Here is a 14698-nt window from a genome sequence, read left to right as displayed (position 1 = left end):
TGGATTTGTCATGGGTCACGCTGTATATTGTTAAATCGAAGCGAAATGGATGCAACACGCGAGTTACATGTATAAAAAGAAAGAAAAGAAGCTGTAAATAAAGTTGAGATGTCAGCTATAATTTATTAAGTCTACGTAAAGAGACTGATAAGTCGCGAAGTCAGGAGGGCTAAATGGCAAAACTGATTCGTCGTAATATCGTAAACATTGTTCAAATAAGTTCAGAGTTGAATAATTATAGAGCTAAACGACTTTTTGACTCTTGTTTTGTGCATCTTGAAATTCATCGAAAGCAAGAGAGATTGGAGACCTGTTATTGAAATTACGACGATTCGATTCTAGCACGATTGAGATGATACGAAATAAAACGGAGAAACTGAAATGAAACCAAGGTCGAACCTGTACGAAGAACGTGTAGTGTTCTCGACGTGTGCGTGCGTGCGTGCGCGTGAAACAACAGTGTCACGTGCCACGTGCTACGGCACGACGTATTACACAAGGCTGCTATTATCTCGGTAACGTTGCGTGTCTTAAGTGCTGCAGTTGTGCGTGGTGCAGCTGCAGTTGGAGAAGCTGCAGGTTCTGCAGACAGTAGGATGGCTGCTGCGTTCCGGGCGTCGTATACGGTAGGATGGACGGATGTACGAAGGAGCCAGAGTTCCGGGACAGCCCGACGACATTGGGATGTCCCGGGCTGTAATTGAAAGGAAGGAGAGACAGGCTCAGGCTGGGGGGTGGTTTTAGGATGCTGTGAAATTGCGCGGACGTGAGTGGATGGGGTTGCACGTAAGGGCTCGTGGAGGGCAACAATTGCGGACTAATCGGATACAAACAATCCTCTTCGGCCTGGCCGGGCATCGTCGTCGGGCTGAGCTCCATGTATTGCGGCATGACGAGATTGTGCTACGCGTTCAAGGAAATAGACGTACAACTCGATTTCTTTTTAACCTGAACGCGTGTCTTCGTGGCTTCAATTTTGGTATACCTGTGTGAATACTCGAAACGCGCGGTCTCACAATATGAAAACGCAAATTTGTAACATTAATTCGATTAAGAAAAAAAAAAAACGACAATTTTTAGCAACTAATGTTTCGATACAACAATATTCACACAGATTAATACATTCTGAAGAGAATTTCACAGTCTTTTAAATCGCGTTGTATGTCATAAATAATTTTTAATGTCGTTTTCCATAATTACACGGTTCTGTTATCGTTTTATATTGTATATAAATGGCCCCGAAAAGCTAAAGTTACCTGTTAATGTAAAATTTCTTATTCTTGCTGACGTTTTACGTAAAACATCAGCAAGAAACATGGTAGTGTAAGGTATATATTATGAATAAAATATATACATTCTTTCTCCAAGTTCATCCAAATACAGGCAACCTCAGTCATCAAAGAAATTCGCGCAAAAACATGTCTTTGTTCATTTAGAAAACAGACAGATCGGGCGTATAAAATATTCTTATGGCTCACCTTTGTGGCGCAGACGAAACACGTTGTGACCACCTTCGAGATCACATTCATGAGATTTTTCGTTTCTTGTATAACATTGTCGACTTTTGTAAAAGTGGCGGCCTTGCCGACGGTAGGATTCTTCACGGTGAATTGCAGTTGTTGAACGTAAGTCGGCACTCTATCCAAATTTTCCAACAGGTCTTTCTTGTGTGGTCCACCTGGTACCTGCACCCATATAACATCGTATACAAACTTGCGTTTTCGTTCGTATCACAAAATAAACTCGTTCATATTTAATTTTCAACGACCTAATAGTAGATGAAAGCATTTAACGTATAGCATTTAATTGTTAATAAAAATAATAATTTGTAAAATGATATATACTATGTAGTGTCTTTTAGTTTTTGAACATGGCCGGAGACACTACCGCGCGTCTCCTGATATCAAATTAAAATTATCTAAGATTAAAATTTTATATTATTTATTTTCAATATGTTATATGTCTCTAATTGTCAGAATTATATATATATTTTACTTTTTAATAATAATTTTCATATTAAGACATTTAGATACACGCGTAAGTTTGAACAAATATTATATTAATTTATAGCATGTGCTATTATATTTTCTCTCTTAATGTTCATGATGCGATTATAAAATAAATAATGTAAATATAGATAATATAGTATAGTATATGTATATTAATAATCGTAGAAAATTTTTGAACGATTTACCTTGCGATATTACTTCTGTATATATTTAGCATTTTTTAAAGATTCTGTAAAGCAAGATGCTTGATTCTATTGTTGTGATAGTTTATTAAATGACTAATAATAAATACTTTATAATACGTATCGCAGATACTTAGAAGTTTACATCTAATAAGTTAACAGAAAGATCGTCTATCTGTCCTAGGAAAACACAATGCAAAACTTTCAACGAAATGTAGAAGATTTCTTGATACAAATATAGTAAAGTAATTGTGTGAAGTGGCAGTGAAATAGTACAGACCTTATTATTTTTGCAAACTTACTTCATGAATTTTGTCTTTTCGAGACAATATTAATTACCAAATGTTAATGAATTAGTTATGAAAAAAAAAAAAACAGATAAGTTTCTCAGATTTTAACTTTTTTTAAGATTTAATTTTTAATATCTCGAGTATTTAATAATGTAGATATTTTTATTAACGAATATTATTTGATATTCGGTTTGATGAAACATACGATGAAGGAAGCTAGCAAAAATTGTGAGACATAATACTCATGCCCCAGATAGTGGAAGGAGAGGGACCACAATGCACATAGACGTCGTCCATAGACGGAAGCATTCCCGTAGCATCTAAAACACACCTTACTAATCGTACGAAAAAAGTTGTAAATGTATGTACATAAAATAGATTTACTAACGAAATCATAAACGTTCATTATGACAATTTAAATGATATAATACGCAAAAAATTGCTCCAATCTTCAAAACAGTTAAATCGTATGCTGATATTTGTAGTAAAAAAATAAAAAATTTAGGATTAATTTAAAATGTAAATGAGAGTATACTAAATCGTCACATCAGTTTTTTACGATAACTTGAAATAGCTCTTTCTCAAACGTCAATTATAATTGTTTCCAACATCTTTATACTTGCTCACATTTTATATAAAACAACTTTCTATTCTATTCATAATGATCAATAGGAAAATCTACGTGCGTGATGTTGCATAGCAATACAAACATAGTATGTACAAATGTAAAATGACAACACCCAACAACAGTAGAACATTAACGCTGCAGAGAGAATGAGCGCTATATATGTACATATAAATGTATATATATTTATATGGCAACGAGAATGATTTGTTAGGGCAAAAAAAAATGATATCTATTAGTTCAAAAGGGTCTAAAGTAAAGAGAGAAAAAGTTACCTGGATGGAGGCATTCAAGAGCGAGGGTATAAAAAGGATTGTATATAATACAGAATATATTACAAGGTTAGCGTCTTGTTGTTTCTCTTAAGAAGAGTATAAAGAGAGATCAAAGTGATTTCAGGTGACTATATATTCGGCCTAGCTAGGAAGGGTTCGAAAGAGGGTAGCAAACGTGTTAATTCGAACTAATGCTAATAACGCATGTCGAAGCTACTTCTGGTCTGGAAGCTACATTTATAGTAGCGTAAAATAAAATAATAATGAGTTAAGCTAGCGTTTACAATTGATATTACCTATTTTTTAAACTTGTTAAAAGTTAAAATACTTGTTCTAATTTTTTAATTTTTATCATCTAGGTATCTACTGAAGAAATCACGAAATATATTATGGATTTCTTTATCATCTCTTGAAACAATCAGAAATTAAGCTTCATAATAAAATTCAACTGAAATTAAATAGTATATATCAACATATGTCAACATACGTTTACTTTGAAGATATTATGATATGAAAGATACGCAAATATTTCTATATTTCTACGTATGATGATATTTCTCTGCTTGAACGTTAAAGAAGCAATAATTATTCGTTAGCATCTACCATTAAATATTTAAAATAATATCGTAAACTAAGATAAGTAAGAGTAAAGAGTTTTCGATGTGCAGACTTGATGCAGCTTCGACGTTGCGACTTACGAAGAAACGAAACTCAGTAGCGAATGTATAAGTGAAAAGATTTCCAATATAGCGAGGATCAAGAAACGCGGAATCAAGTCCAATATAGAGTCCGTATAATAAACAATGGTAAAAGAATGATTATAGAAGTAAGGATGATATATAGATATATCAACACCAGTCCAATTAAAAAAACGTGTGTCATCTCTCTTTCGATCTACATCGGCGTATTAGCCGGCCGCTACGTACCTGGTAACTGAATTGTCTCACAACCTTGTACAATCTGTTTGCCTCTTCGGCGAAATACTCAGCTTGGGTGAATAGGTCCTGGGTGGTCTTCAGAGCACCTTCGCCTCGCGTGAATTGGTACATCGAGAATGCCATCGACGACATATTTTTCGCCCGTTTCACGATATCGTTGTTCTCTTCTAGAGCGCTTCCGCTCTCCTGCCACTTTTCCGTCTCGGCATCCATCTCCGAGGTTATCAACTTCATTTCGAGTCCTGCCTTAGCGATCTTTGCCTGCTCCTCGCTGTCCAATCGTACTGGTTTCAGCGGTTTGCTTGTCGTGCCATGTTTCTAATAAAATCAAGCATATGTACCGTTTATCTCACTTTTTAAGAGTTTTTCTTTCTTTTTTTAATTTATATACATAATGTAGAGTGTATTGATCGTTTGTTGAGATGATTATGCGTACCCCTGGCCGCGGTAAAGACATGTAAACCTGCTTCTCTGGCCGATTTTGACTGAGTTCCAAAACGTCTTTCGCTACTGTCGTCACATCAGTCATGAGCCACTGCCACATGTCAGCAAATACTGTGAAATATACAGAAACGTTAAATGATTAGCAATTATTGTTGCAAATTTAGTGGGTTATTGGAGCGTTTATATTATATAACTTACCTTCGAGATTTTCTTTGGCTATCTTACTGGTGGGATGCCTAGCTAACGTGTGCGCGGCCGTTACGACCTGAGGACCATATATTCTTAAGTTGATCTCCGTAAATTTGGCCGACACTTGCAACGATTCCGAAAGCGCAACGTGTCTTAAAAGTTTGCATACCTAGAAGGAGAAGAATAATATGCAATGTATATCGATAAAGAAATAACCGTGTATTCCAATTTTTACCCGCATCGTATTGATAAATCACTTGAAAGTCACGAAGATTTATTGTTAACGCCAGACATGAGTAATGAACTACATGATCTAATTCACTTAAAGTTGAACGTGAAAATAAATCCAATTAGGTGCTGCAACTGATTGCAATCTAGAATTGATGAATGTAATCACCGTGTTTAATGAATCAATATGTATGTCTTAGAATCAACTCGATGTAAAATTAAGGCATGCGCATTTTTGCTTGTGAAATGATTTCGTAAGTCGATAGTATTCTTCGAAAAGAACTCTGATTATTCGTGGACTTTGAACTTATAGACTGCACGTGCACGCGAACGTGGATACGCGTGGGCTACGTCTGGGGAGCTTACTTCGAGAATGTGTTCGATATACTCGTGGAACCTGTCGCTGCTATCCTGCAGACGGTCGATGTCATTGGCCAACGCGAGATTTCTGATCGTTGACACGAGTTCCTGGCCGGCTTTTGTCACTTGGCCAAGATCGCCGGCCTGTTCCATCGTCGTCGCATTGAGTTGCTGGCGAAGGTCTCTGGTCGCCCGTAACACACCCATCACCGCTTGTTCCATTTCCGAGCTAGGTGAACCCCCGCCGCCCTCGTAATTCTGACGGCACACGATATTCATCATTTCATACTTTGTCACATTTCATGTATTATAGGGAATATTTTTTATTCGGATTACGTTATTTTCAAAACATATTCGGTCATTTTTACCAGATATAGAATTCATTGCAAACTAATTTGTTTTTAGTGTAAGTTAGTTTTAAATGTTATGTTATTATTTTAACTTTACAAGTCTATCACAATCAATATATAATTAAATATATTATTAAATATTTAGTCACGCGCATTTTCTTGTAAAATAGAGTAAAATTTATCGACTCACCATACTATTGCCGATCCGTAAGAGTGTATTGAGCTCGAGTTTCGCACGATCACAAAGCAGAAGGATATTTTCTCTGTGCTCGTGACTCGTATAAGCGCTGTCGGTGAAGTCTTGTGTCCTCTCGACCACCGTTTCGAGCGCTGATGTAAGTGTTTCGCGACAGCCCGGTCCTAGTAGAGTCATCCTTGTTGTTTCGACAAGCCTTTCAAAGTGTTTCAAAGCCGAGCAAACGGTACTGCTATCCCAGTCTTCCTGCTGCGGACTCTGCAATAAGTAATGGCACGACCCGTAGAAGAAATATTTTTCTTGAGAAATGTAGCAAATTCCTTTCTCTAGACGAAAAAAGATCTTAATTATTTAAATATTTTAAAATAATTGTATATTTAACGAATCTAGATTCCTTTGTAAAACTATATTTTATAATGTTGAAAAACGTTTATACTGACGCGAATATTAGACACGACACAAATAATATTAAATCTTTTAGAGATGTCACGTTTGGGAGCATCCCACTTGGCCAGGTTGTCTACAATCACTCCAAAATCGATTACGTCGCATAGAAAGTGGATAGTACTTGAGTGTAAAATGTAAGGATATATTTTTCTACGGGTAAAGGCTGTTCAGCGTGACCCAACAGTGTTTCCCGCGTTGTTTCTTCAAAGACTCGAGAGGTTTTCGGAAGTGTCGATAATACGTAAAATACAATATTTCCACTCATTTATTTCACGCTAAAAGAAATCTGGCACAGAATGAAAGCATCGCGCGTTCAAGTAACCGATATGTAAATGCTAGTGCACAATTTGGCATGATAATGACGAATAATCGTATTCATATATTCTTTATAATGACCATGTCGCTTATGGTGCAACGATTCTGTGATGAAAACTCTTCATCCGTTGCTTTGGATAACCGTTGAATAGACTTTTTATGCAATCACATGATTTCGCTAGCATTGCAACGCTTTAATTTTTTATATCTAATTTTTAGTAGATGTTTAATTATTAGATAAAATTTGTATACGATAATTTATACTCTATCTATATATGTACATATGTACGAGTGTGTAATAATTTCGATATTAATATATCGGAATAATCTGTTTAATTAATTAATAAGTGAAATTTTTTATCGCATATTTTACTTCCAATTTCTCGTTATATTGGTTTTCTTTCAATATTCTTGCACTGTTAATTTTGTTTATTGTAAATGCAAATAATAAATATAAATTAAAGTGTATTTAATACGGAAGATTATATTTAAAATAGATCATTATTAGCGATCATAAATTTATTAAAGTCGAAATAATTATTGTCATGAGTGTGTATGGTATGCAATTATAATCCATTGATATTTGTAGAACATATTGATTTTCCAATATACTACGTTTGACCACAGTTTATTGATTTCACCAGGCCAGACATCGTGCTATTATTCATGGTTTCTCGAGTCGTACTAGGATCATTCCGATATTTCGTTTACAAATTCTATTACGACAGTGAATCGCAGCTCAAGGTCATTTAAATCGCACATTAGGATTTGTAAATCACAATTTGGCGAATAAAGGTTCTTTGAAACGTTTCCAAAGCTTTCAGAAACAGTTTATATCATAATATTGCTTTTTTTTAAATCTTTACAATATGGATATGTATTCTCGCGCTGTAGCATAATAATGAGAAATACATGCTTATTTGGCAACTGCAGTTATTATAGTGTTTCTTGGCAAGCTTTAACGCGAGAATATTCATATCGATAATTATTTTCTCATTGCTCAAACAACGTATACATGTTTAAAAGATGTCATGAAAACCTCTTTTGAATATGTATGTCTAAAAGATATCTAAAATGCATCATAAAGATATCTTGTAGACATTGCGTGTTGTCTGGGTATTTTTATATTAATTTTTAAATTGTTCGCTATTTTGTTCTGCAAATTAATGTTGTGAATAGATGAATTTCGAAAAAACTTTTATTATTTTATATAATTTCATAATTTGATTACTTTTATTAAATTAATTTTAACACATTGAGTGGAAAATGTTTTCATCGTTTATAAAATATCTTTGAAATAAATAGCTTACCTGTGAATTCGAGTAGGATTGAGAATCGCTACAGTCTAATACTCCGTCCTTGACAACGTAATGTATCAGATCCATCGCTCTTCTCATTTGACAAAAAACGGTGTCTCTGTTTTCCTTAGCGGATGGACATTCGGGATGCCTTAGACATGTCTTGCTGGACGTAAGTAGCATCATGGTGCTTCTCTCTAATACTTGTCGAGCCGCTGCCATCTGTGCGCGTCGCCTCTCGTCTTTGAGATCATTCTGAAAATAAAGTAAACATTAATGAATCACAATTACACTAACGGAAATTAGTACAAAACTCATGAATGAAATATTGATTTGCAAAAAGCAAATCTCTCACCTGACGATCACCCGTTAAATGTGCCAACTCGACCATCTCTCCTCCAAATTGGCTAAACGCCTTGACGAATTCCGTGAAATTCGAGACACTTTCGAGACGTCCCAGACTGCGGGCGACCTTATCCTTGGCATGAAGCAATTGATTGACCACGACGATGTCTGCCAGAAGGAGGACTTTCGTCACTGAGCCTAGGAGACATCTGGCAGCTCTTACGACGGAACTTCGATCAGCCAAACTGTCTTCCAAGGCACATTCGCATAATTTCTCGATTGCTGAGCCTAAATGTAACATAATCGATTGTCAGATTGCATTGTTTAATTTTACGTATAATATGTACATATGTATATCTGCAGCACACAGCAGAAGTTGAAAAGTGATAGTCCCTTCTACTTATTCCACTGTAAGATTTAATTCTTGAAAGACAAATCGATCGGACGAATTTTGAGCGAGTGTGACGGACAAGGAATACTAATGAATTAAACATCTCGTCTTTTTATCGTGTGTCACCGTAAAATCGGAGTAACTGATTTAATTATGACCGAGCTCCTTGACTTGATGGATACGAGTAATTGGGTGCTCTTGAACGATCGTAATTAGTTACTTCGCACATTCGCCTTCCATCTTATCTAAACAATGTCAATACTTAATTAATTAAGCTTATCATTAAGAAATTACAAGAAAAATTGCATAATAAATATGCAGCATTGTATATTTATACATATTTTTAAATACGTATTAAAATGGAAATATTAATAATTCTTATTCTTTTTTTATTTGAAATTTATTAACTGTAATTTTAAATCCAACATTTTTTAAACAACAGTTTATAATATCCAACATTAAAAGAGTCATAGAATTAAATTAAAGAGTTTTTTCTAAGTTGCATTTGTGCATAATACTTTCTAATAATATCGTTATCGATTGGAAACTCTTCGAGTATGAGAGTTGTTCTGTATCATTAAATAATTATTTACGAAATTAGAAAACCGTAATTAACGCGAAACAGAATATCGCCAATGGCTATTATCATCTATTATCATTAATTGTTTATCGCCATTAGGAACTCACGATGTCCTAAAGGAAAATTACTACAGGGAGAATCGATAAGAGAACAATTGATTATAATCGATTCTATTTGTTCCTTTATATTGAATAATTATGGGGAAACGCTGGACGTTTAACGGAATAGATTTGTGTGTCTACAAAGTCCCTGTAACAATGTTCTATTGTTCATGTTGCATATCTATGTAAATGAATTTTATTCATTAATTTACTCTTCCGAATAGTTTCTTTATTAACGCAATGTTTATAAGCTTTTCTCATAGGTCACTGCGCATTACTCTTGTTCAGTATAACTTGTTTATCGTTTTACTTGATGGATACTTTTCTCATTATTTAACGAGGAAAGCACTGCTTCATTCTTCTTCGTTTCAACAGTGTGTTATATACTTTAAAATTAATTATTGTACTATACATAATTTAAAATATATAATTTATAAATATTTTTACTGTAAAACTATCACGAGACATTGCTAATGAATATCTATAATAATTGAATACTTAACGCTACGATTAAAAATATGGCAATGTTCTTTTGTTTTGTGCCGCGCCTAATATTCTTTTAAAGGGCAAATCGTTTATATCCTTCTATCGAATTGATTAGTATAGTGATGCCAGCATTGTAAGATTAGTCGGTTCGATATGGAATCCTTATAGCGTTTTATATAGACTAACTGTTACGTAAGAGAACTTGACCCAATTTAAAAATCGAAGTGCACTGATTTCATACCATTTCACATATAACTACATGTTCAATTATTATTCCGATAATCGATGGTCGGTTTTTTTCACGTATATTGTCTATACATATATTTCATAAATCACGAAAGAAACATATCAATGAGTACGAATTGTTTCTTTCTCCCCTTTGAATTTAGCGTTTTACTTACTTAATTACTACATAATTAACGCTGGACGCAATATACGAGCAAATTTTATTAATAAAAATGTCTGCCTAATTTCGGTCTTTAGTGAGAGTTTTTGAGCGCAACGAAGTAAATACAGCACACCACACGTATCTCGATATTGGTGAAAGCATCGGTTGGATTGCAATTGAAGAGATTGCTCGGATGTGACGCGCACAAGTGTTCTAGGAGTGTGCTTTTCGTGATTCACGAGGTAAAATACATCGAACTGGAATAACCATGTCAAACTTGAGATTGACATTTACATATTTATTTCTTGTTCACGAGTGAAAAGAACTGATTTTTGTTTCACGTTATTATTAATTGAACTGTCGTTATATATTGAAGTGTTATATCCATTTAATTTATTACGTAGATATGTTGAAATAAAGTCATTGTTATGAAATACGGTTTGTGAATTTTAAACAAACTAAGATTCGTATCAATCGCTTAATTGCTATCCTTGTAACTTTCTGCTAGCACGCGATAATGTTGAAAGAACAATTATACGCGTTGCTTTAGCTCGCGTGATTAAGAAAACTCCAGTCATAAGCGAATAATTATTTACATGGATGATAACGCGTTATCAATGTTATAATTTATTTTCAGATTTAACTATGGATATCTATATAACTATGGGTATTGATTGGTATTTCGGTATTTCTCCTCAACAATCTTGCAGTAATTAACCAAATAAAATACAAATTTAAAGACGAGAAATGACTTTTATCCGTTTACAAATGGATTTTTTTTCACGAAATAATAAAAAAGTTGTTACATATTGATATACTAACTATAATTGATGTTATTGTTACTCTAAATTTTAAGCATAATTTATTTATTTGGAATGTTTCTTGGTAAAATTGCATATTTTCAAAATATTTACCTATTAAGATTAAAATAAATTAGCGAGTATAATGTGAATTTGCAATTGTGCGACACGAGTGTTGCGTTCATCAGTGAGTACTATTAAACTGTAGAAATAAATAGCGCGGAACGGCGTTTTATGATAAGCATGATAACGTGAGCTTATGAACGATCAATGACGATGAATGTGACTAATGAATCACTAACTTTACTCGTTAGCGAAACGCGTTTTATCCGCGTTCACCATCAGTCCGCGCCGTTAAATTATTCTATTTACATTACGCTTCTTCGTTAAAAGTACCTATCTCACTTTATAGTACAGATCTTATTCAATGCGGTTTTCGTTTGTACAACTTTTTGTGCAAGTTAGCACAGAATATCCAATTTATTATTTCTTTTATCGATTTTTACAATAGTCCTATCTGAGCGGACCTTTTTCTGTTTGCTACTAAAATACGCCGAGTGAATTTATATCGCGTTTTTCCCAAGCGACACATCATGATAAAAATCGCTCTCTTATGCCCGTATTTGCTGCAAGCTGAAAACTTTTTGTTATTCGGTTAGTTCCGTCATAAAAATGGATTTATCACCATTACTTCGGGGAAATGTCGGCTTATTTGTCGGCAAAGAAAATGATCGTGGTAGAATCGTCAGTATTTCATTTCAAAAGTGTCAAAATTAAATTGATCGATTCGTCGAGGTTACTAATCTGTTTACACAAGCAAATTAACCGGATATTTGTAGAACTGTATATAAATTATCTAATATCTATATCAATTTTGTACCATGTATGCAAATATTTTAAATAAATTCATTTGTTTTATCGAAATTTGCAAATGTTTTACAATTTTTTAGTTACAAAGCTAATATTACAAGTCTGCATAGATTGTATACTGTACGTACATGTATATGTAATATTTGTGCAAAGATATAAAAAAGCAACTATTGTCTCATGTCGATTGACACAGTGTGCCTTCCAACAAGCGACATAGATGACACGGTGTGACACAGTATATCATGACATCCTTGCTGTTCGTCAATGTTAAACAAGGATGAGATGATCACTGTGTTGTACTACTTGTTGGAAAGCACACTCTTCGATTGATCATCAATGACTATTTCATTGCAATAGAGTGTCGAGAAGAGCTAATGAATAACTAAATGACAAGCACCCTGTGTACTTTGAATTTAATATTCAAGCACTACATATTATTAATATATACTTACTATGATTTTTATAATTCTTTAGTAACTATCACCCAATTTGAAATATCAGACAAAACGTCAGACAAAAATGAAAGATTTTTGGTTTTCTATTTTGAAAAATGACGATTTTCGTGATAATAGTAGCTCAACCTCAAACGTATATATGTAGATACGAAGAGTGATCTGTATTCAGAAATCACCGATGCCGACGGTTTATACAAATTCGTCGCGTGTTGTGTCATAGTGAATCCCACAAGCACGATAGCGTTCGCAATTCCACGGTTAGTTACTCTTACCGATTTACACGCGATACCACGCGAAACGATTTGTTCAAGCCAGCAGGTAGTAAGCTTGCATGTCTCTGCACGATCGTTGTAATATCGGTGCTCTTTCGACGTTATTTCATTACTTCAAATTGATACGTCTCGTGCTCCGATAAGCATTTTTACATGTCTAGCAATGGAATTTTATTATCTTATTTATTATTCCCAGAATTGTTTATCGATATTCTAAATTTACGAAGCGTGCCGTTTCTGATTGTACATAATCCTGTTTCGACCTCAGTGTTGTGACGAAAGTTCGTCGGTTTATTATTTATCACCATTTTTCCTTAAGTGCAAGATCGATGACAGCGAAAAGAATAACTGACATAATAATAGTATTTCTTAAATATACAATCTTATAAAGATTGATACAATCATAAATCTGGCATCTATGTAGTTTATTTCATTTCTTATATAGTATATCTGTATCTTTTATGTTATATTAGTTGTTTTTTTTTATTCTCTTGAATTATAGAGTATTGTTTAATTCATACCTATGCCGAATAGGTATGAAAGCTTTCTTCAAGATCTTTCTAATTTTGTGGTGTGAGACTTTTCGCGTTGAAGACCACCGAGACCGTTTCTTTTCTCTATGGCACAATTCTCTCCGAAGAGCGAACAGGTGTGCTGGAAAGAAATATCCGCGGTCCTTATACTTCGACCATTACTTCTCCGCTATTTGGCAAAGATACGTCGAGGCTCTTCTTGTGTGTAGGTGACGAAAAACCTTTCAAGGTTTGGTAAAACTGGGTCATCACGCGCGCTGTTTCCACATGGTAGCAGCAGTCGTTCTGCGATGTGCAACCTGGCGTGAAGATATGAAAAGATATAATCTGCCGACGATAAGACTTCAGAGAGTGACGTTCAAAGGTTACGAGTCTTATTCTTGCGTGTATGGAGCCCTTTTCCGGTTTGCGTGCTCTTAGAGGTTATCCGCGCAAGGTTGCGTATGAGAGGTGCAATTTGTATCTTTTCGATGTTTGATGTTGGTGTGCGAATCTCAGGATGTTTCCTTATACGTTACAGTGCAGAGAGAAATCTGCTTTTACACGAACGAAAAGATTCGCTAGTTTTGTGAAATATATTTTAACCCATATATGGTACAATATATATGTATATATGATATATATATATATTTATTGTACCTTATACAATATATATATATATATATAAAACATTCGTTCGTGCATATGCATTCTATCTTTCTTTGTTCCTTTTCTCTTCTTAAAGAGGCTATAAGATATTAATTTACATGCTAAAAAGAATATTGGTCGTTTCGTGTGTAAAAAAAAACGTAACTCGTAAAATCGCGTTGGAGTAATTTACAGTGCGTTCTTTTAAATCTTTACGCAATTAAATTTTTATGATCTATTTGACGAATAGTTGAAGATCTTAAAGCTTGCGATTCTGAACTAATATCAAATTAAAAAATGAGAGAGAGTTATATATTTTACTTTATTGTTTTGTGTTCTTATAAATAAAAAATACAATGCAAACTTTTCATATTTATGAACAGCTTCCGATTGCGAATTTATTTGAAGTAACACAATTATTTTAAACATTAGGATAGTGAACATCTATCTGCTTGAAATAATGTTATTTGTTCAGTTATTTGCGAAAAAGAAAGTAGTATAAGTATACACTTATAATACAATTTCTTCTCAAGAAGAAGATATTCTCAAAGGAATACAAAGTTTTCAGTAAAATATAAACTGAATAAAGTATTAAAATACTTCAAATAATGTTATAAAATTTAAAATTAAGATAAAAATTTCGTAATATTTTTTTTACATAACTTTTATTCGTATCAGGTATGTGTATGTATTAGATTTAAAAG

The 14698-nt window shown here is 33.9% G+C and overlaps 1 protein-coding gene across 1 annotated transcript in view; it reads right to left on the bottom strand.

Annotated features, from left to right (window-relative positions):
* Window positions 1-507: 507 nt before the first annotated feature.
* Window positions 508-14698, bottom strand: part of alpha-Catr (alpha-catenin related) — a 42974-nt gene continuing 28783 nt past the window's right edge. Inside the window, exons 3-11 of the mRNA XM_018548794.1 lie at window positions 8502-8779; window positions 8159-8401; window positions 6081-6344; window positions 5547-5798; window positions 4962-5121; window positions 4756-4874; window positions 4308-4637; window positions 1479-1685; window positions 508-903 (exon numbers count right to left, since the gene is read on the bottom strand). Of these exons, the coding sequence (XP_018404296.1) occupies window positions 508-903; window positions 1479-1685; window positions 4308-4637; window positions 4756-4874; window positions 4962-5121; window positions 5547-5798; window positions 6081-6344; window positions 8159-8401; window positions 8502-8779 (2249 nt within the window). The remainder of the gene's footprint in view (window positions 904-1478; window positions 1686-4307; window positions 4638-4755; window positions 4875-4961; window positions 5122-5546; window positions 5799-6080; window positions 6345-8158; window positions 8402-8501; window positions 8780-14698) is intronic.

The sequence above is a fragment of the Cyphomyrmex costatus genome, unplaced genomic scaffold (genome assembly GCF_001594065.2).
Source record: "Cyphomyrmex costatus isolate MS0001 unplaced genomic scaffold, Ccosl1.0 scaffold75, whole genome shotgun sequence".
Lineage (NCBI taxonomy): Eukaryota > Metazoa > Arthropoda > Insecta > Hymenoptera > Formicidae > Cyphomyrmex > Cyphomyrmex costatus.
Note: the sequence above shows the minus strand (reverse complement) of the source record. Positions and strands in the feature narration are given on the sequence as shown.